This window comes from Podarcis melisellensis, assembly GCF_964234715.1.
Source record: "Podarcis melisellensis genome assembly, chromosome: 3".
Taxonomy (NCBI): domain Eukaryota; kingdom Metazoa; phylum Chordata; class Lepidosauria; order Squamata; family Lacertidae; genus Podarcis; species Podarcis melisellensis.
Genome location: NC_138530.1, coordinates 110,377,159 through 110,398,999, shown reverse-complemented (window position 1 = coordinate 110,398,999; position 21,841 = coordinate 110,377,159). Strand labels below are relative to the sequence as shown.

The 21,841-nt window shown below is 49.7% G+C and overlaps 1 protein-coding gene across 3 annotated transcripts in view; it reads right to left on the bottom strand.

Annotated features, from left to right (window-relative positions):
- Positions 1-21,496, bottom strand: part of FGF18 (fibroblast growth factor 18) — a 130,258-nt gene extending 108,762 nt beyond the window's left edge. Inside the window, exons 1-3 of one of the 3 annotated variants that reach the window (XM_081906526.1) lie at positions 21,325-21,496; positions 18,877-18,919; positions 17,006-17,042 (exon numbers count right to left, since the gene is read on the bottom strand). In XM_081906526.1, the coding sequence (XP_081762652.1) occupies positions 17,006-17,042; positions 18,877-18,919; positions 21,325-21,481 (237 nt within the window). In that variant the 5' untranslated portion in view covers positions 21,482-21,496. Of the gene's footprint in view, positions 1-17,005; positions 17,043-17,347; positions 17,657-18,876; positions 18,920-21,324 lie in introns of those variants that run through there. The other 2 variants (XM_081906530.1, XM_081906527.1) reach the window with 2 other exon arrangements.
- Between the last annotated feature and the right edge of the window lie 345 nt (positions 21,497-21,841).

The following is a 21,841-nucleotide window of genomic DNA, read 5'->3' as shown; positions in this document are numbered from 1 at the left end:
TAATGCCTGCAAAAGCTCTGCATTTTCATTACTATTCCAAATCCCCACGAAATGTGTCAAATCCTGCAAAAATTCTCCGCACCAAAATCTGATTTTTTGAGAAATGGGAAAAATGCATTGATTTTAGTTTCTCTTCCCTGTCTGATTCACAGATTTTTCTCCCCTCGGGTTAATTTCATATTCCTAGACATGGAACGTGTCCGAGATTTGCATTGTAAAATGTTTAAAGAGGCAACATGGTGCAGCAGTGGCAAAAGAACTTTCTTTTTTTAAATGTGTGTGGAAGGGGGGCGGCGGAATACTTCTCACATAATAGAAGAAAAAGTGGGATTTGCCTCTGGAGCCCTGAAAATTGGGAGCCTCCTTCCTGGACAAGGAAGAAAGGTAAACCCCCCCACCTCCACCCAGACTCTGATCACTGGAAGGAACTATCACAAAGAAAATACCCAGACCATGACAGCCTAAGCTCAGCCCTTCCTCTTCGCTTTTATGTTACTCTCCTTCCTAAGGTGATGCCATTGAATGCCAATAAGGAAGTCATTTGGCAGCCTCAGACAGTCTGTAATTTCTTTAGATATCGGGACTCCTGCACATGTCGGGAGGGAGGGGGCTGTCAGGTAGGCTAGGAGCAGGCCTGCGTTCTGGCTGCACCTGGTCAGCTAGGAAACATGACCAAATCTCGCATGCATGTGTTTACAGCAGAAGAAATGAGCGTACAATAGCCCTTTGTTGCGGCTGCTAATCAACGTGTTAGTCCCACATTGGGTTTAGTGGAGTGCAGCGCAAGATAAGTTTGACCTGAAAGCAGGGATCCGCTGCCTTTAAGCTAGCCAGCCTCCTTGAAGGCAAAAGGAGGGGAGGCAGGGTGTCCGAGGCTCCCCAGCAACAACAAAGCAACACTTTTTTTTAAGGGGGGGACGAGGAGCCTTTGACTAGCTAGGTTTGAGTTCAGCTCCCTTTCCTTAAGAAGGGACATGCATTAATCAGCGGTTGCGCCAATCAAAAATTCTATGCAGAATGGGAATGCATAGGGGAATATATGAAGAAATATGGTGTTAAAGCAGAACTCTTAATAGGCCATTGTTAAGCGTGTAAGGACAAAAGAAGTAATTGTAATTTAACAGTTTTCCTGTTGCTCTATTTTATCAAAGCAAATATCTGGGACAGCAAAGGATATAATAGATTCTTATAGAAAAGTAATATATTGTAACCAGAACAGAAGTTTAAAAGGGGAAGTAAATGTACTTTTAGTATTTTCATTATTGTAATAGTTATTATTATTTCTTATCGGTAGAAGGCAATGTTAATTTAGGCTTCTTCATTTTGCTGTCTGCATAAAAAAATTTAAGCCAATAAAAAAAAGAAAGTGACATGCACAGTATTTTTTACCAAACCTTGGTAACCCAAACATTGCCATACAAATTAATTGAGTGACTCAAAAACAATGCACGCTCTTTAACACAAACATTGTTAGACGTTCTCCCTTCCCACGAGTGTGCCAGACTCGTTCACTTTTCTGTTTCACGCTTATCCCATGTTTGGATTGAACAATTGGAGGTGCAATTTTCCTGAGCTAGGCCATGATGATGTTTGCAGCCTTCAAAAGGTTTGCTATGAAATGTTTATTTTTAGATTGGCTCAAGGCAACCGCTGCTAGACAATGATGTGGTCATGTCTCAGTCTATAGCCGCTTTATGCATTAATTGTGGGAAGGCAGTGCTACACGTTTTTTCAAAAAAAAAGAGATACATCATTTCATAGATTTCTATTTCAAACCTCTTGTCTCTTCCATTCATAGCATAGTCTTATCATACATAGATATAATTGCAATAAACACTGTATCTCTGGTATGGTGTTCTGAACAGTACAGTGGTACCTCGGGTTAAGTACTTAATTCATTCCGGAGGTCCGTTCTTAACCTGAAACTGTTCTTAACCTGAAGCACCACTTTAGCTAATGGGGCCTCCTGCTGCTGCTGCGCCACCAGAGCACGATTTCTGTTCTCATCCTGAAGCAAAGTTATTAACCTGAAGCACTATTTCTGGGTTAGCGGAGTCTGTAACCTGAAGCGTATGTAACCTGAAGTGTATGTAACCTGAGGTACCACTGTAAATGTTACTGAATCTATACCAGGTTTTTTGTAGATGGTGCCCAAAGATTTTACTCACTAAAAGTAAGTCCATTGATTTCAATGGGTCTAATCTGAATATGATCTAGTTCATTATCACCTAATACTAATAGTGACACCTGTTGGCTGTCTTCTTGTGATTTTCTGCCAGATTCATCCAAAGGGAGAAAATATTACCATGCCTATTGACATACTCTAAAAAAAAACAACATCTGATGTAACAATGCTCTCAAAGTTAGCTAAATGGCTCTCTCCCTATGCTGCTGGCAAAGGCACACTATGTTTGTGTCTGTGTGCACATTCTGTTCACAGATCTGCACACCTGGAAACAGGAGAGGAAAGCTCACATCTGGAGACCCAGTCCATTGGTGCACAAATTTGTAGACCCTTAGGCAAATCAGACGCCCAAATTTTGGATGCCAGGCTTTGCGGGGAGCCAGACCAGTGTCCAACAATCCTCACATACTTGCACACCATGTGTTACACAGCATATGAACTGCAACGTCTCGCATACCCCAAAACAATGAAATATGCTTTGAAGTCTTGAGATCCTTTTACAAAACTGTACTGCGATCCTGTCATTCTAACACGGGTCATTAAAATGCAGGTCGTTTATTGGAAAATTCTATAAATGATATCACTTTGGCAGGCTCAGCTCTGCTGAGAGAGAGAGAGAGAGAGAGAGAGAGAGAGAGAGAGAGAGAGAGAGCGCTAAAACAAATAAATAAGCCATTATTTACTATGCGGTAACCAACTCTACTACCAAAGCATTTAATTTGTTGTGGTGGTTTGTGGCTTATTTTCAGCTTGTCCTTCTGTTTTCACTCATTAGCGTTTAAAATCTGGCACTCTGTAATTAAGGCTTCCAAGCAGGAGGAGCAACAAGTCCTGCGGCAGGCAACTGTCCTCCAAATTAATCCTTCTTGATATATAAAAAAAGGAATGCTGAGCAGATGTCCCAGCAAAAGTGCAAGAGACTTGTCCAATATTCTTAAAGCACTGGGTTTGCTCCTTATCTTGTAACGAGACATCTTGTAATTCACTGCATTATAAGACTCGGTGCAATTCCTCCTCTTTCTGTGACTGCAAATGGGGCTGTTGTGGAATTAACAAATAAGATCGTGTAGACATTTCACCATTCAATTAACCACGCTTCCCTGGAAAGGTAAGGTAAAGGGACCCCTGACTATTAGGTCCAGTCGTGGCCAACTCTGAGGTTGCAGCGCTCATCTCACTTTATTGGCCGAGGAAGCAGGCATACAGCTTCCGGGTCATGTGGCCAGCATGATTAAGCCACTTCTGGCGAACCAGAGCAGTGCACGGAAACGCTGTTTACCTTCCCGCCGGAGCGGTACCTATTTATCTACTTGCACTTTGACGTACTTTTGAACTGCTAGGTTGGCAGGAGCAGGGACCCAGCAACGGGAGCTCACCCCGTCACGGGGTTTCGAACCACCAACTTTCTGATCGGCAAGTCCTAGGCTCTGTGGTTTAACCCACAGCGCCACCCGCGTCCCTCCTGGAAACGTACTTAGGTTCTAATAATTAAAAGTACTGCATTGCATTGGTCCTGGCTGTAGCATCTCCAAAAAGACAGGGAAGAGTTGGAAAAGGGACAACCAAAATTATCAGGGGGCTAGAGCAACTCTGCCCCCCCCCCCACGGAAAGCTTACAACTGTGGCTGCTTAGGGAAACAGTGAGTAAGTGGTTGGGGAACATGACAGAGGTGTACAGTGAAACCTCAGTTTTCAAATGTAATCCATTCCAGAAGACCATTCAAGTTCCTAGAAGTTCAAACACCGAAGACTCAATATGTAAACTTCAATACAATAAGGAAACTCAAAACAGAAGCCGCCTCAGAAGTTTCACTTCCGAGGCGTGTTCAAAAATGGAAGCATTTACTTATGGGTTTACGGCGTTTGGGTTCCAAAACATTTGTTAACAGAGACATTCGAAAACCGAGGTTCCACTGTATTAGATTATAAACTGTGAAGAGAAAGGGGATAGATAGTCATTTTCCTCTCTCTCTCATAATAGTAGAACTTAGGTGAGGGACGTGGGTGGCGCTGTGATCTAAACCACAGAGCCTCTTGGGCTTGCTGATCGTAAGGTCGGCAGTTCAAATCTGCTCAATGGGGTGAGCTCCCATTGCTCTGTCCCAGCTCCTGCCAACCTAGCAGTTTGAAAGCACACCATCGCAAGGTACCGCTGCAGCTGGAAGGTAAATGGCATTTCCATGCATTCGGGCTTATGTCACGGTGTTCCGCCACAGCAGAAGTGGTTTAGTCCTGCTGGCCACATGACCCAGAAAAGCCATCTGTGGGCAAACGCCAGCTCCCTCGGCGTGAAAGCGAGATGAGCGCCACAACCCCATAGTCACCTTTGGCTGGACTTAACCATCCAGGGGTCCTTTACCTTTTACCTTTTTTGTACAAATAAATTTCATTACCTTGTTATTATAGACCTCTGGTAAGGGAACCTAATATGCAGGAACAGGAGAGTAAAAGCAAGTTAAGAAACCCCATTCTGGTCCAAGGTGCAAAGGACATAATTCTCATGAACATGGTGAGCAATGTGTTGGCGTGCCAGGCAGTGTCTCCTTGTTATTCAGGTGAACAGCAGTTGTGGGCTGGTACATTGGCCAGTTCCTCTCTCCTTCAGCGTCAGCATGACATCACAATGGCCTGTGTTTCTCCTTCTGGTTGGACACATCCGTGTGAGAACACAGTGGCCAGTCTATGAAATAGGCAGCATCAGCATGAAATCACAGTGGCCAGTTTTTCTCCCTCAGGTGGCTAGCATGGGCCACAGTAGACAGCCCTTGAGACTATCCAATGAAGTTGAATGATGGGAGATTCGGGACAGCCAAAAAGAATGTAGTTTTTTACACAGCACATATATAAACTATGGAATTCACTCCCAGAAGATAATAGTGATGGCTAACAAGATGGACAGGTTCCAATTTCATGGAAGATAAGGCCTAGGGCTTGCAAATCAGAAGCTCGGTGGTTTGAATCTCCATGACGGGGTGAGCTCCTGTTGTTCAGTCCCTGCTCCTGCCAACCTAGCAGTTCAAAAGCATGTCAAAGTGCAAGTAGATAAATAGGTACCACTCTGGCGGGAATGTAATCGGCGTTTCCATGCACAGCTCTGGTTTCACCAAGAGCGGCTTAGTCATGCTGCCCACATGACCCAGGAAAACTGTCTGCGGACAAACGTCAGCTCCCTTGGCCAGTAAAGCAAGATGAGCACCGCAACCCCAGAGTCGTCCGCGACTGGACTTAATGGTCAGGGGTCCCTTTACCTTTAATGTTCTCAATGACTTAACTAGCCACAATGCCTATGTTCACCCTGCCCTGTTGGAGACAGTATGCCTTTGAATAGCAGTTGCTGCAAATCACAGGTGGGAAGGAAGAAGAAGAAGAGTTTGGATTTGATATCCCGCCTTTCACTCCCTTTAAGGAGTCTCAAAGCGGCTAACATTCTCCTTTCCCTTCCTCCCCCACAACAAACACTCTGTGAGGTGAGTGGGGCTGAGAGACTTCAAAGAAATGTGAGTAGCCCAAGGTCACCCAGCAGCTGCATGTGGAGGAGCGGGGAAGCGAACCCGGTTCACCAGATTACGAGACTTCCGCTCTTAACCACTACACCATACTGGATGCTACTGAGGTCCTGCAATCCATCAGCATTGGGTTGACCACTGTGAGAACAGGACGATGGACTAGAGGAGCCTTTGCTCTGACCCATCAGAGCTCTGCTTACGTTCTTGGGGACAGGAAACCTTTTCCTGAGAAGGGCCATTTTTCCTCAGGGTAATCGGTCAGGGGCCACATGCCAGAAGGCCAGAATCAAAAGTAAGTGGAATGGAATCATAGACTTGTACAGTTGGAAGGGACCTCTGAGGATCATCTAGTCCAGTGTTTCCCAACCTTGGGCCTCCATGTGTTTTTGGCCTACAACTCCCATCATCCCTAGCTAGCAAGACCAGTGGTCAGGGATGATGGGAATTGTAGTTCAAAAACAGCTGGAGGCCCAAGGTTGGGAAACACTGATCTAGTCCATTCCCCCCATGCAATGCAGAAATACGCAACTGTCCCATATGGGGATTGGACCTGCGAACCTGGTATTATCAGCATCATGCTCTAACCAACTGAGCTATCCATAGGCAATATTTCAGGATTGTGTAGCCCTCTCTGTGCCAACTCATTTCTCCCTCTGCAATCTCCCCACCCTCTAGCAGTCCGTCTATTTTTAGCTTTCCCCCATCCTCCCCACCTCCAGTAACACTGTTGGGGCTGATTCCTTCCAGAGGGTTTGCCCTACTTCTCTTCCATCACCCTATCCATTTCTGCTCTGCCCATTTCTGTGGGAATTTCCTTTTCCACCATCCTCATCTCCCTCTCGACTTTCCAGTCTCCTCACTATAAGGCTTCCTTCCCTCCAACGCTTTTGCCACCCCAGGGCTCACTGTACAACGGCCGCATCTCTTCCCCCCCCCACACACACACCTATTCTTACACACACACAATGCAGAAGATGAAACCATTCTCAAAGGGGAGACCCAGAATGAAGCTGCCAAGTCAGAGGGCCACGTGGAATTAGGCCGGAAGCTGAAATGTGCCTGCAGGGCCACCTGTTCCCCACAACTGAGCCATGCAATTCACATCATCTTATTAAAGGTAAAGGGACCTAGCAGTTCGAAAGCACATCAAAGTGCAAGTAGATAAATAGGTACCGCTCTGGCAGGGAGGTAAACAGTGTTTCCGTGCACTGCTCTGGTTCGCCAGAAGTGGCTCAGTCATGCTGGCCAATAAAGCGAGATGAGCGCCACAACCCTAGAGTCGGCCACGACTGGACCTAATGGTCAGGGGTCCCTTCACCCTTTACCTTTATCTGCCACTCTGGGCAGCTCCTAACAGAATATTAAAAACACAATAAAACATCAAGCATTTAAAAACTTCCCTAAACAGGGCTGCCTTCAGATGTCTTCTAAAAGTCAGATAGTTGTTTATTTCCTTGACATCTGATGGGAGGATGTTCCACAGGGCGGACGCCACCACCGAGAAGGCCCTCTGCCTGGCTCCCTCACTTCTCTCCATGAGGGAACCACCAGAAGACCCTCGGAGCTGGTCCTTTAAAGGGCCAGTAAACAAATTCATGGAGGATAAGGTTTTCAGTGAGCTAGCTACCCATGGAGGCTACTGTACATTCTCCCTCAACTGTCAGAGGGAGAATGCCTCTGATTATCCATTGCTGGGGAACACAAGTGGAGAGAGGGTTGTTGCCTTCAAGCCCTGCTTGCAGACTTCCCATGAGCATCTCGTTGGCCACTGTGAGAGAAGAGGGGTTCTTCCTAAGTTCTTAATTGTTCTAGACCAGGAATAAAGGTAAAGGGATCCCTGACCATTAGGTCCAGTCGTGGCTGACTCTGGGGTTGTGGCGCTCATCTCTCTTTATTGGCCGAGGGAGCTGGCATACAGCTTCCAGGTCATGTGGCCAGCATGACTAAGCCGCTTCTGGCGAACCAGAGCAGTGCATGGAAACGCCGTTTACCTTCCCGCCAGAGCGGTACCTATTTATCTACTTGCACTTTGACGTGCTTTTGAACTGCTGGGTTGGCAGGAGCAGGGACTGAGCATTGGGAGCTCACCCCGTCGTGGGGATTCGAACCACCGATCTTCTGATCGGCAAGTCCTAGGCTCAGTGGTTTAACCCACAGCGCCACCCGCGTCCCAGACCAGGAATATCCTCAGCCAAAACAAGAAGCACTTTTTGTCCCAGAGTCAATTAGGAGGCTCCTTCTCTCTTCACACATGCTCCTATCTGCTTTGCCCATGGAGCTCGACAGAACCAACAAGGCCATCTCTTTCAGCATGTAGCTGGGATGAGCTCTTCCCTCTCGCAAAGCATTTGCTGTTGGAATTACTTAACGGAATATGGCCTCTGGCCCATCCCCACACGCAGAAGTCCCAAAGGCTGCAAGAATACAAGCTGATCTTTGCTCTCACACTCTTTGCTCTGTCCAGCATGCAGCTGTTTGGGCAGGCTAAATCATCTGTCTGGCTGGATGTGCAACCGTCGTTCCTGCTGCTACGTCTGACGAAAACCAAAACCACCCGCTCTAGCGATACGAAAAAGTGATGCAGGAGAGCAGGAGAGACAAACCAGCAAGCGAAACAAGGGTGTTTGCCACGTGGAAGCTGGCACTGCCCTTTGTCAGCCCTTTCACCAATCCACCCATGTGGGTCTCTGTCTCCAACAACATTGCCATTGTATCCTCCCTAATTGCACAAAACACATGCAGGAGAGAAAAAACACTAGATTTCTCCCTCGTTTTTCAAGACACCCTCATATGTGCACACAGGACAGGCCCTCTTGCCAATATTACTGGACTTCCAATTCCTATCATCTCTAATGCTGGGGCAGATGGGAATTGGGAGTCTAACAAGTTAGGGAGAGCCACAGGTTCTCTCTCCCTGACAAAGGATCGTAGAAGAGAGTATTATTCTACCCAGGTCCTTGTCCTGTGGCACAATTATTCTCTTATCTTCTCTATAGCAGCCTTAAGAGCCTGAAAGTGAGGTTTGTCCTCTGTTGTCTTCTCTAAACCTGCTTAGCCTGGTCTGATACAGGCCTTGCCTGCTGCAAGTCTTTGTGTTTCTCCTGTCCTCAGAGCCATCTCTTCTATTTCCACAGCCTTCGTGGAAAGTGGTGATCAAAACGGAACACCATCCTCCAGCTGAGGCCTAGACACTGCCAAGTGAAGCAGGACTGTTCTTTCTCAGACCACCCCCAATGGACATTCCCAGGGATTTGGCGCCAGTATCCAAGCTCAAGTGGGACTGATGGAATAAAGAATCCAACTTATTATTTTTGAAAAAAGCGAATTACTGGAAGGACGTCTGGTCACATAATTTTTCCCCAAACCATCATCCCCGCCCACTGGCCATGCAGGCTAGGACTGATAAGAACTGGTGTCCAACAAGACACTCTCTTGAATGGTCACAGGTTCCCTGCCATGGATATAGGGTCATAGGAGAGATAGGGAACTCTAGGATGATTCAATTCAAGGCCCTTCCAGTGCCATAATTCTCTTATCTTCTCTGTAGCAGCCTGAAGGGAGAGGGGCTGCCAAAATATCTCCATTTTTGCCGTTGGGATCACCCAGAGCAATGAAGATACAGGACTTCAGCCAACAGGAAGAAGAAGAAGAGTTTGGATTTGATATCCCGCTTTATCACTACCCAAAGGAGTCTCAAAGCAGCTAACATTCTCCTTTCCCTTCCTCCCCCACAACAAACACTCTGTGAGGTGAGTGGGGCTGAGAGACTTCAGAGAAGTGTGACTAGCCCAAGGTCACCCAGCAGCTGCATGTGGAGGAGCGGGGAATCGAACCTGGTTCACCAGATTACGAGACTACCGCTCTTAACCACTACACCACACCGGTTGTCATGGACGGACTGGATGCAGAAGAGGCACCAGCCGGGGAATCCACTAGGGAACCACCAGGGGAAGAAAGCTCAGAGCCAGGGGAGTTGTGGGGGGACAACGATGAGAGAGGTCTGGGGGAAGGTGTCGGAAGCTGGAGGGGAAACAGGGGTTAGTGAGCAGGAAGACTCTGTGGCAGAGAGCAGTCCAGAATCAGAGGCAGAAGTGGAGGCAGGAGAGGAGGGGAGTCAGAAAGTTGAGATCAAGGGAGTCTCCCCCTCCTGCTGTGACCAGCTCCCCCCCCCCATCTCCAAGAATGCGCAGAGAAATGAAAAGAGCAGAACAGAGATTAGTTGTGCACAGATACAGTTTCAAACTGTGTGGGAAAATTCCGGGAGCGGGGTGAGAAGGCGGGGACCTTCAGTCCTCGCAACTGTGTCATCGGGGCAAGACCGACCAGGGTGGGTTGCTGAGACCACTAGGCATGAGCTGTGTTTTGGTTTACTTGAATAAAGAGTTAACTTCACTGGCTTATTACTTGAGTGTTGACTCCAGCCCTGGGCACAGATTAAGGCTCCTGACCCCTTGCCCACCACACCTCACATTCACTTTCGCCCTGTGCAACATACATAATTTTACTTGTGAGCCACCTTTCCACAGTTGTAACCATGCTCAAAACAGCTGACAACATGCCGAAGAACAGCAAAAAATGAGTCAGTCTCAGATGGCAAGGAGAATGACGTCTTGCAACAACAAAAAAACACCTCACAACATATTTTACTGTTTGCATAATATCAAGAGTCCTGGCAATGGCTAAGAGACTCTGGCTAAGACAACATGATGGTGAATGCTCACCATAGAATGATGGCAAGGCCCGTATGCTTGGCACATGGCTACTAGTACCAGAAAGAATGTCTAATGGCTGTGGAAATCCCACAAGAGATCTAATTGCAGATCTAGATGCAGGCCGTGTCAAGACTTCACCAGGCTACCTAAGTAAGTTCTCTTGCTGAGTGTTCTAGGACTGCTGGACCAAGCACTGAGGACATGAGGAGAGTAATGAAACTGCAGGGTCAAAGCCATCCTTTATCTCATCACTGCAGCAAGCACAGCCAATTATGTGGATCTTTTCTAATCTCCCCCCCCCCCACCCCCTCAACCCAACTGGAAGGGAATTAATTATGGCTTTCAGCGTCAAGATGTACAAAGCAACGTTCTAGCTCTGCTTAATGCTGACCTTGTTTCCACTGCATGAATGCATGTCTAACTTTCATTGTTTTTCATCTGATACACTTACTCCCTGCCTTTCCTTCCAAGGAGCTCAAGATGATTGACCATGTGGTCCTCACGCTCACCTCCCTCTTTTAATCAAAACAACCACTCTCTCGGGTGGGTTAAGCTGAGAGATAGTCAACGGCCCAGGGTCACCCAGTGAACTTAGACAAGTTGGATTTGAATCAGGGTCCCCTAGCCTGACCTTTTTGCTCAACCTCTTCTCTGATGCCCATGGGTACCACTTTTACTTGCATCCTCTTCTTAAAACCTCTCAACTCTACAAAGGGATGGCTGAAGGAAGGCCTCTGTGTGTGATTCTGCTCTGCACAGAACATAGTCATGAGTTAATTCCTTCCTTGACTCCACCCCTCTAATTATAGAACATGAAACCATTCAGAGGAGCATTCCAGACAGCGTAACTGTTATCACAGTTAGAAGCTTAAAGCAACACTGGAGTAGCACCATAGGGTAACAGCTGCAAGCTTCTGCCTTCTTGTGGGCTTTCTGGAAAAAACTGGCTGGCCATGGGTGGGAAAAGGATGCTAGTCTAGACTGGTCCTCAGAGTGGGGTGGGATAGCTTGGGCTGCCCTCCAGGGAAAGCCGTTCCATGAGAAAAGAGGAGCCTCTTTTTTCAAGCAACGGTGGAGTGGATTCACCCCACTGCCCACCTGCCACTGCTATTAATTTGTCCACTGCTGCTAGCCTGCCCTCTCCTCTGCCACTGCCATAACATGGCCCCCTGCCTGGCAGAGAAAGCCACATATATCTGATATATCTGCTGGCCATGGAACAGCCACAACCAGCCACCGAAAGGATCACCATTGCTGCTCTGCCATGGCTTCCAAAAACGGTTTATCGCACCCCGAAGCCTCACACACAGAGTCACAACACAGAGTCTTTCCTCAGCGTGAGGTGTTCTGGAGCAAGGTGTCCCTGGAGAGCACCTTCACTACAGTGGTACCTCAGGTTACATGCACTTCAGGTTACATACGCTTCAGGTTACATACTCCGCTAACCCAGAAATAGTACTTCAGGTTAAGAACTTTGCTTCAGGTTGAGAACAGAAATCGTGCTCAGGCGGCACGGCAGCAGCAGGAGGCCCCATTAGCTAAGGTGGTGCTTCAGGTTAAGAACAGTTTCAGGTTAAGAAAGGACCTCTGGAATGAATTAAGTACGTAACCCGAGGTACCACTGTACTGCCGCTTTGACACAGGAGCAAAAAACATTTTCAAGGTTTACATTTTAAGCAGCATTTGTCATTTCATCAAAGCAACTGGCGTGCTTAGCGTTCCTGTGGATTCTCCAATAATAATAATAATAAAATAATAAAATTTTAGTTATCTCCCAGGCTCAGCCGCTCTGAGCCTGGGCTTATTTACAAGCCAGGCTCAGAGCTGCTAACAACAGTAAAAATAACGCAGTTTACATAAAATCACAATCAATTAATTGAAATACATTCTAAAATCAATTCATTCTAAAATCAATTCAAAGTCAAATTAATGGCAACCATTGGGCTAGAGTTCTGTGGGGATTACAGCAGTAGGGGGTCAGGCTGTGCCCTGGCCAAAGGCCTGGTGGAACAGCTCTGTCTTGCAGGCCCTGCGGAAAGATGTCAAGTCCCACAGGGCCCTAGTCTCTTGTGACAGAGTGTTCCACCAGATTGGAGCCACGGTCGAAAAAGCCCTGGCTCTGGTTGAGGCCAGCCTAACCTCCCTGTGGCCTGGGACTTTCAAGATGTTTTTATTTGAAGACCGTAAAGTCATCCATGGGACATACCAGGAGAGGCAGTCCCATAGGTACGAGGGTCCTAGGCCGTTTAGGGCTTTAAAGGTGAAAACCAGCACCTTAAACCTGATCCTGTACATCACCGGGAGCCAGTGCAGCTGGTATAGCACCGGGTGAATGTGATCCAGTGGCAAGGACCCCGTAAGGAGTCCCGCAGCGGCATCCTGCACCCGCTGGAGTTTCTGGGTCAGTCTCAAGGGCAGCCCCACATAGAGTGAGTTACAATAAGGCCATCTCACCTGGTCATCCTAGTTCCTTAGTCTGATGAAGGATGCCCCTACCATCACTTCTTTTCAGCAGATATCCCTGAGCCCGGTCTACTGTGTTCCTATCCATTGAGTGTGGCATGCAAAGGAGTGGATTGGGTCCATTGTCATTTGCTCACCTGGTATATTTGGTAAAGGCAGGGAGGGCTTTCTGGAGGTTAACAATGACAAATCCCAGCCATGATAAAAACTGCAACAGCTAACTGACGCCAACCCTCCTAAGATGTTGGGAAAGTTTAATTCCTAAACCTCCAAGTAACATGCAATGCGTGGGCTGAAATCCTTTGCCTCAATATTTAAATTTGGTGGGAGCAGACTTGCAGGACTGAATCCATTCCTTATAGACTTCAAAAGGCAACAATTTCCTCTAAATAAATATTAAGCCTAAGTGATGCTTTAAATGAAAGCCAAAGGTTAACTCCTACCGAAGATGATCATTATAATCAAAAGCTTCTAATCCTCCTCTCTCTCCCTCTCTTTTTCTCTCATTCAAGCTCCACACATGAAATCCAGCCCAAATCAATCCAGATGCGCTGGATAGCAAAGTGGTCAATAAACAAAAACTCCCTGTGTGTGCACCTTTTCATATATATTTTTATTAACACTGTACACATGTGCTTGAAAGTCCTGAAGAGAACTAATCAAGAGTTTGGCTTTGTGCTATGATACCCATATTAGTGGACCCTCTCTAAAAAGGCCCTCCCAGCAGATTGGAGGAAGAGGAAGACATCACCTTTACTTATCATTGATTGATTGATTGATTGATTGATTGATATCCCACTCTATCCCATGGGCTCGGAACAGCACACATACAACAGTTTTTCCCCTCCCCATTCCCTTCAAACCCATTCTTAATAATGTGTATTTTTAAAGACTCTGGCTTAAGTTTGCCCCACCCCTCAGTCCTCACCCCCTGCTAAAACTAAGCCTGACGCCACGATCCTATTGCACATATTACTTGTGGGACTAAGCCAGGCATAGGCAAACTCAGCCCTCCAGATGTTTTGGGACTACAACTCCCATCATCCCTGACCACTGGTCCTGTTAGCTAGGGATGATGGGAGTTGTAGTCCCAAAACAGCTGGAGGGCCGAGTTTGCCTATGCCTGGACTAAGCCACCAACAAAACTCAAGGGGACCTGCTTTTGAGGAAGCATGCAGAGGACTGTGCTGGTAAGCATGTGACAATGCAACTTTAAAGGTAAAGTTAAAGGTAACCCTGACCATTAGGTCCAGTCGTGGCCGACTCTGGGGTTGTGGCCCTCATCTTGCTTTATTGGCCAAGGGAGTCAGTGTACAGCTTCCGGGTCATGTGGCCAGCATGACTAAGCCACATGGAAACGCCATTTACCTTTCCGCCAGAGTGGTACCTATTTATCTACATGCACTTTGAACTGCTAGGTTGGCAGGAGCAGGGACCGAGCAACAGGAGCTCACCCCGTCGTGGGGATTCGAACCGCCGACCTTCTGATTGGCAAGTCCTAGGCTCTGTGGTTTAACCCACAACTCATCTTTACATAGATATTAAACCCAGAGCCGGAGCTAGGGTGGGTGGGTGGGCTAGCCAGGTTTTTTGCCCCAAGAGAAGACCCCAGAGTGTGTACGCAAATGGACATGGGGGTGCCAACATGGGTGAAGCCCGGGAGCAGGGAGGGGCAGCTGCTACCCAAATAAATGAAAATCAATAAAAATACATCACTAACTTAGGTTCCAAACCCCACCGCCGCTGCCAGCAAAAAGCCTGCCCCCCCCCCAACAAAAATCCTGGCTACACCCAAGAGTGCCAAACTGGGTGAAATAAAGCCAAGCTTCACCACTGATTAAATCCCATTTAGTTCAATGGGGATCACTTCCCAAGTGAGCGGGTGCAAGATTGCATCCTGAAACTGAACGGCACATACTTTTCTCTGCTTTAACCTCTCCTCAATCTTCCTCTTTTGGAGCGGCACAGAACCTCCATCCCGTCCCGTGGGTCTAATTGCCCCTCCCCCCTGTTGTTTCAACCAAGCCACGCCCACCTGCTCTGCACCTGACATCGCTTGCCCGCTGCTCCCCCTGCGTCACTTTTTTTAGATTGCAATCTCCTCGGGGCAGAGACCCTTCTTTTTATCTTTAGGCTGTGAAGCGCCCCGTGCGCTGATGGCACAAGAAGAAGAGCCTCTTACAAGCTTTCTTTCGCTCTGCAGCAAATCCTGCTGTCAGATTTCCCCCCGGAGCACAAGAAATGTTGCATAATCAGCACTAAAGTGAAGTATGGTTCTAATACTGGGAGAGTACAGAAAGTAATTTTTTTCTCTCTCTCTCTTTCTCCCTTCTTCTTCTTCTTCATTATTTTATTGCTTTGGAAAGCCTGAGAGCTCCAACTGTATAGATGCCAATAACTTCCCAAAGTTTTTGGGTTTTTTTAAAAGGCTGCTGCTGCTGAAGTAAGAGATCGGATTTTTTAGCAAGTGCTTTAGAGGCACCACGCCAAAAGTCCTCTGATTCCCTAAAAGCAACGAGGGGATGGGAGCGCGGTGGGGAGCGGGACAGATAAGGGGGTGGGATAGGAGTTGATTAACTTCAGTTACTGCACAAATGGGGGTGGGGGGGGGAGAGAAAGGAGCTTTCTCCCTCCCGCCCGCCCTGCGTCTGTCTGTTTCTGCCAAGGGTGCCCGTTTAGCTGTGAGCAAACGCCTTTTTCTTCCAACCGCAAAGTAATTTACAGCTGAAGATTTCGGAGTCTTTTTCTCTCTCCCGGTCCTTCTGAGTCCCCCTTTCCTTGTTGTTTTTTCCTACTCTCTCTCTCTCTTGCTGGGTTGGGGATTTTTAAAGACTTCGCTTTTTTTTCAAAGGAGGTAAGGCTATGGCACGGCTCTCGGCGCTTGGCTTTCGGAGGAGGCTCGGATTTCAGAGGCTTTAATCCGTTTGTACAGGATCAGTTCCTACCCAACATGAAACAACCGCAACAGAAACCCTGGCAGACAGGTGCATTCCGGGCGGAGAGAGAGAGAGCGAGAGGAGCGAGGCGGCTGGAGCAAGAGCGAGCGAGCGACCTTGGGAAGAAGGTGAGGGCGCCGGCGGAGAGAAAAGAAAGGGGGAGAGCAGGTTGGAGGGAGAGGTGTTGTAGGGCGCCTGGCTGCATTGTGGCTCCTTACGACGCGCGCGGGAAGCTTGCCCAAAGCAACAAACAGCGAAGCGCGGCGAGGCCAAGGCGAGAGCGCGAGACGGAGGAGGTCTCCAAAGCACCTGCCTTGCCAACTCTGAAATATTCAAGATCGCGGGCGGGTCTGTCTCCGGACGCACGTGCTGCCTCGACACCAGCTCCAGCTACGCACCAGAAATCCTTCTTTTCTCGCTCGCTTCTTTCCCAGCTCCTTCCCGCCGCCCCCCACCTTCCTCACAAAAAAACGGTAGAATGTCATGGAAAACCATGCGATCCACTCCACCCAACACCAAGCCAGTTTTACTATAGTATAATCAGGCAGAGAGGGAGATGTTTGGAGAGGCATCTCCAAGTTGCAAAGAGTTTCTTTCCTAATTCCTCCCCGCCACCAGCCCGATTGGATCCGGGTGCGTTTCTCCTCAAGGAGAGGGGAGGCTCTCCACGTTAGATGAAAGATCTCACGCGTCTTCAAAGCATGGAATCTATTTTCTTTCCTTTTCCAAGTCCTCCTGAGAGCCAGAGAGCTCCAAGAGCAGAACCTCCTGCCCGTGCCCTGCAAGTGCATCAATCAACATTTTTTGCAAAGCGGAGGCCAACATCTCCTCCTCACATCATTAGCCAGACTAATGCGCTCCAGAGAATACCTTCTTAATGCAGGGCTCCTGGCATCTTGCAGCAGAAACAGCCATTTGGGAACAGGCGTTGGGGTGGGGTGGGGGGGGGAGGGTCTGATCAGAGGGAATCCTTGAAGTTGAAGACCGTTTGATTCATCCGGTGGATGAAATGCACTCTCTCGCTCTGGCTCTGTCTGAGCTGGAAAGTTCGGCAAGGCGGGAGATGCCGGTTTGGAGAGCAAGTGGATTCTCTCTCTACAGCTATAATAAACTGGCTCGTAAAAGTGACGGGGCCGGGGGGCGGGGGCGGAGAGAGAAAGAATCAAACAGGGGAAGAGGTTTGCGAGGGGGAGGGTCACTTACCTGTACCTGGATGCACAGCAGCAGGAAGTGTAAACATCTGGGGAGAGGGAGAAGAGAAAGGCAACAAAAGATCAGAAGGATGCGATGGAAAGTTCACCAAAAGACAATCAACACGCGCGCGCCGGTGGTTTTGTTGGAGAAAGAGCGCAGTTAGGTTATTCAATATTGGGGCGAGGAAACTCTCTTTTGGGGGGAAGGGGAGAGTGTCACGGGGGGGGGGAGAGCTGAAAAGATCCCGAAGTGACACTTTAAAAAAGAAAGAAAGAACGAAAAAGCCGGTGGCGGGGAGGGGGGTTTGGCGAAGAAATGCGCCAAGCGGGGCAATGTCAGCATGATCCTTACAGGCAAGTGCAGGCGGAGAGCAGGGAATAATACATCGCTGAGCGCGGCGGCGGAGGCGGCGGGGGCGGCGGCGAGGTCCAGTGGCTTCCCGGGAGCGGCCGAGCGGTCAAACCTCGAGCCTGGCCATGGGAGAAAGGAGGGTCCCGTCTTGTCAAGTCCGGCGGCGGCGGCGGCAGCGTCCGGTTTCCAGCGGTGGCGCTTGGCGCTGAGCAGCAAGGCGGAGAAGTTGAGCGCCCGGCTGCTTTGCCTCCTCCGAGTGACTCCCTTAGACATCAGCTCTCCTCTTTCCCCCCCCGTCTCTCCTCCTCCTCCTCCTCCGGGCTCGCTGGATGCGAGTGAGGGAGCGCGCGCGCGCGCGCCTGTGTGTGGTGTGTCTGCTGCGCGCGCGCGCCTGTATGTGTGTGTCTGCGCGTCTCTCTCTCACTCACTCTGTCTCTCCGCCTTTGGAGAGAGGAGAAGGTGCTGCCCGGTTGTCAGCAACTTCCGATCATCAGCAACAACCCCTCCTTTCCCCCCTCCTCCGTCTCGCCGCCGCCACCTTCCCCCCACCCCTCTCCTCCCCTCTCCCTGGCTCTTCCCTGGATCTGACTGCCCAGACAGATGCCCAAGGATGCGTCTCAGGTCCCTGATCTCCTTCTTCTCTCTGTGTCTCTCTCTTTCTGTCTTTCCCTCCCCACCGATGGGTTGTGTGGCGGCGGCGGCGGCAGCGCGACGAGCCTCCGGGTCTCTCCCTCGCTCCCTCCCAGTCGCTGGGCAGGTTCCTTACGAGGTCATCGGAGGGGAGGGCCGGGCTCCCTCGGGGTCGCTTTGGCCCAGGGCCACCTGCAAGCGGGCAAGGAGCCCCTTCTCCTCCTCCTCCTCCTCCCGCCTCTGCGCTCTCCCGCCCGGCTTCTCTCGGCATCCTCCCCACCTGGAGAAGGGGTGCGAGGCGGGTGGGGTAGAGGGAGCGCGGCGCACACAGAGAGAAAGAAGATCCTGGGCCAGCGGAGGGAGGCGCTGGCTGCTTTGCACTTGCTGGAGGCGAAGGGCGCTCGGGAAGCCAGCTGGCGGCTGGGCCTCCGCCTCTCCGCCAGTCCCAGTTGCGCTGGGAGAGCCTCGGTACCTGCGCGGCAGCCAGAGACCGCAGCGACGCGGCGACACAAAAGCGGGCGAGGGAGGCGCGAGAGAGCGCCTTTTGGAGCGGAGGGGCAAGAGGAGGACGCGCGGAACCGGGGGAGGCAGGCAGGCGGGCAGGCAGGCAGAGATCATGGCAACTCCATGGAGCCTCCAGACTCAGGGGCAGTCTATCCCCACCCCCACCCCGAATGGGAGATCGGGGATGGGGGGAGCACTTAGCTGGAGAAGGCTGGGCTTCCCGGAAGTATCTGGTTGGGCGCTGCTCAAAACAGGAATTTGGAGCGGAATGCAGGTTCTGATCCAACAGGGCTGTCCTGAACTGAGAGCCTCCAGGGTTCAAGTAGCGCTGCAGCTCTGGATAAAAGTTGCTGGGAGTGTGCGGGTGGGAGCTGGGCAGCAGGGGGCGCTGTTACCTCCGTGCGTTGCTTGCCGGGGTGGTTGGTGTCCGCTCGGTGACTGGAAGATAGGAGAGTCAGCAGTTAAGCAGGAGCCAATGACAGGCACAGCCAACCCCTGGCTGGTTGTAAGGAGGCAGGCAGGTGGGGGTAGGTGGAGGTGCGTGGGGCAGCACTTCATTCGCCCTAATGGAGGACTGCTTGCTTGTGGGCATCCCTGAAGGCATTTGGCAGGATGCTGTTGGAAACTGGGTGGTCTGATCCAACAAGGTTCCTCTGGCATTCCTAGAAGCCCACCACCACCTCAAAAGAAGAACTGGGAGCAGCAGCAGCGAGGAGGATGCTCAGAGTTAAGATGGCTCTTTGCATAAGCGGCCAAGGTCCAACCCTTCTTGGCCAGCTGGCTTTGGGAATGCCAGCTGGAGAAGCCAAGCACTTTCTGAAGGACTGACTGGAAGCCCATAATGGTCAGCCTTTAGTTAGGACAGGCATAGGCAAACTCAGCCCTCCAGATGTTTTGGGACTACAACTCCCATCATCCCTGTTCCTGACCACTGTTAGCTAGGGATGATGGGAGTTGTAGTCCCAAAACATCTGGAGGGCCGAGTTTGCCTATGCCTGTGATAGGAGGTACAAGGAGTCCTGCCTGAGCACCTACAGGAAGGTCTGCAGCTAGCCTGGTCTTCTTGACCTACCTTGCAATTCAAAAGTCTTGGGGGAGCTATGAGCCTTTCACACAGGGCCATTGATTGCATTGGATCCAGACCTATCCCTTTCTACCCCACCTCACCCCCCTTCTCCCTTCTCTTGGCCCACTCTAACTCGTCCTCTGCTCAGAAACACTTGGTCCTGTCCGTGAAGCAAACCCACTTGCAAAGTGCTAGCTCAGCTTCCCTGACCCCTACTCATTTTAAGGCTCTTCCCCACCTCGCCCTCCCAACTCAACTGGCCTGTTGGCTTGCTTGCAACTGAATGAGCCAGTGAAGCAAAAAATGTAGGGCATCCTCCATTCTGTAGCACCTGCCTGACCAACACACCACATTGATGGTTGGGGGCAGGAGCAGGCCAGGGTGGTAGGACCATGCCAGAAAGCTGCCCTCCTTGACAGCTCCACCTGGCTGCTGCTGCAGAGTGAGGACAGGGTGGCAGCAAAGTTGGGGCCGCCTGGGCATACTGGTAGAGCCAAACCAACTCTCCTGCCAGCGTGCCCACAGTACGAATCTTGCTACCACCCAACCCATCTAGGTAAGTAGTATCAATGCAGCCACGAGGAAGGCGAGTCCATGAGCCTGTCCTCCCATTCCTGGTTCTGAGCTGGTGATGGGATTAGCTGGCAACTCTCAGTTGGTGTGAGCCAGTGGATGTTTGGATATGGCCTTGGTTTTCAAGCCTTGCCTTGGCCTCAACATTGTCTTTCAACCTTAGCACAGATCCCTGTTTGCTTTGGGGTGAGAGAGTGGATTTTTCACCTCTGCCACAGTTGTTAAGAGTTGTAACGCCACTTTATATTAACAAGCGCTTTGGAAAGAAAGGAAGTCTTTCGTGGTTTTCACGCGCATGAGAATACTTCTGCGGGTTATGATTCTCTGCAAGTGTTGATAGAGACCATCCAGTGGCGTAGCGTGGGGGGTGCAGGGGGGGCCGGCCTCACCGGGCGCAACATCTGGGGGTTAGGGTTAGGGGGCACAAATCCACAGGTTAGGGAGTGCAAATCCACGGGTTATGGGGTGCAAATTATTTGCCTTGCCCCGGGTGCTGACAACCCACGCTACGCCACTGAGACCATCTCCCAAAGTCAACCTAATTCCTGTTGGGTTTTGACCTCACGAAATGTCTTCTTCTCTGGACTCACCCAAAGCGGCACTGTGTCCTTAGGTGAGTGAGAAATATCTTTGAGGGCTTTGCACTGGGAAGTATGCTTGAGTCTCCCTTGCACGACGGGTTGCTGTGCGTGAAAATCGTTACCACCAGCGGCCTTGGCAAAATGGGTGGCAGCACGTGGAGAAAATATGTATTGCCCCAGAAAAGAAAATGTGTGGGGCTGCTAGGTTATAAAGAAGGCCAGGGCAGCAATGAGAAGATGAGGGCCTCTCCTTGACTGCTCTTCTCCTTGGCTCCTTGAGGGCTTGGAGGATGGAAGAAGGACAGAAGACCAGATTGGGAACCTTTCAGCCCAATCGCTGAAAGTGTGCAAGTGTCTTCATTTTGCTATGCCAAGGGTAGTCAACCTGGATGTTGCTGGACTACCATTCCCATCATTCCTGGACGTTGGCCATGCTAGCTGGGGCTGATGGGAGTTGTAGTCCATCAACATCTGGAGGAGGCCAGGTTGGCTACCCTTGGGCTGTACATACATTCCTTCTTTTCTGTGTGTGATATCCACTAGCATAACTGACGGGGAGGGCAAGACTTGTGGGTATAGGGCGGTATACAAATTTAATAATAATTATAATAATAATGACTTACCAAAGGGAAACAGTACTGCTGCTGTTTTCCTGCACCTCTTCGCATTTCCAGCAAAGCTCAAAGGAGAGTCCACTCTCGAAGGATGCTTGTTGCTGCGTCCTTTTTTAAAAATTCCTAGAAATAAATAAATGAAGCCGAAGATCACAAAACAGGGCATGGTCTGCCACTATTGATAAAATAAAACTAAAGGTTCACAGAGTGGAAAGTTCAGTCACCTGGCACCAATTCCACCACAAATCACCGGCCCTTATGAAACCTAGAAATCACAGTTCCAAAGAATGCAATATGTGAGGTATAAATTGCATCCCTCCTGTACCAAATGCAGACCCCTGGCCTATCTTAAGTGTTGTCTGCAATGACTGAATTTCGGTCAGGAGCCTTTTCCATCTCTGTCTGGAGATTCCGGGGATTGAGAGCCAGTATGGTGTAGTGGTTAAGAGCGGTAGACTCGTAATCTGGTGAACCGGGTTTGCATCTCCGCTCCTCCACATGCAGCTGCTGGGGGACCTTGGGCTAG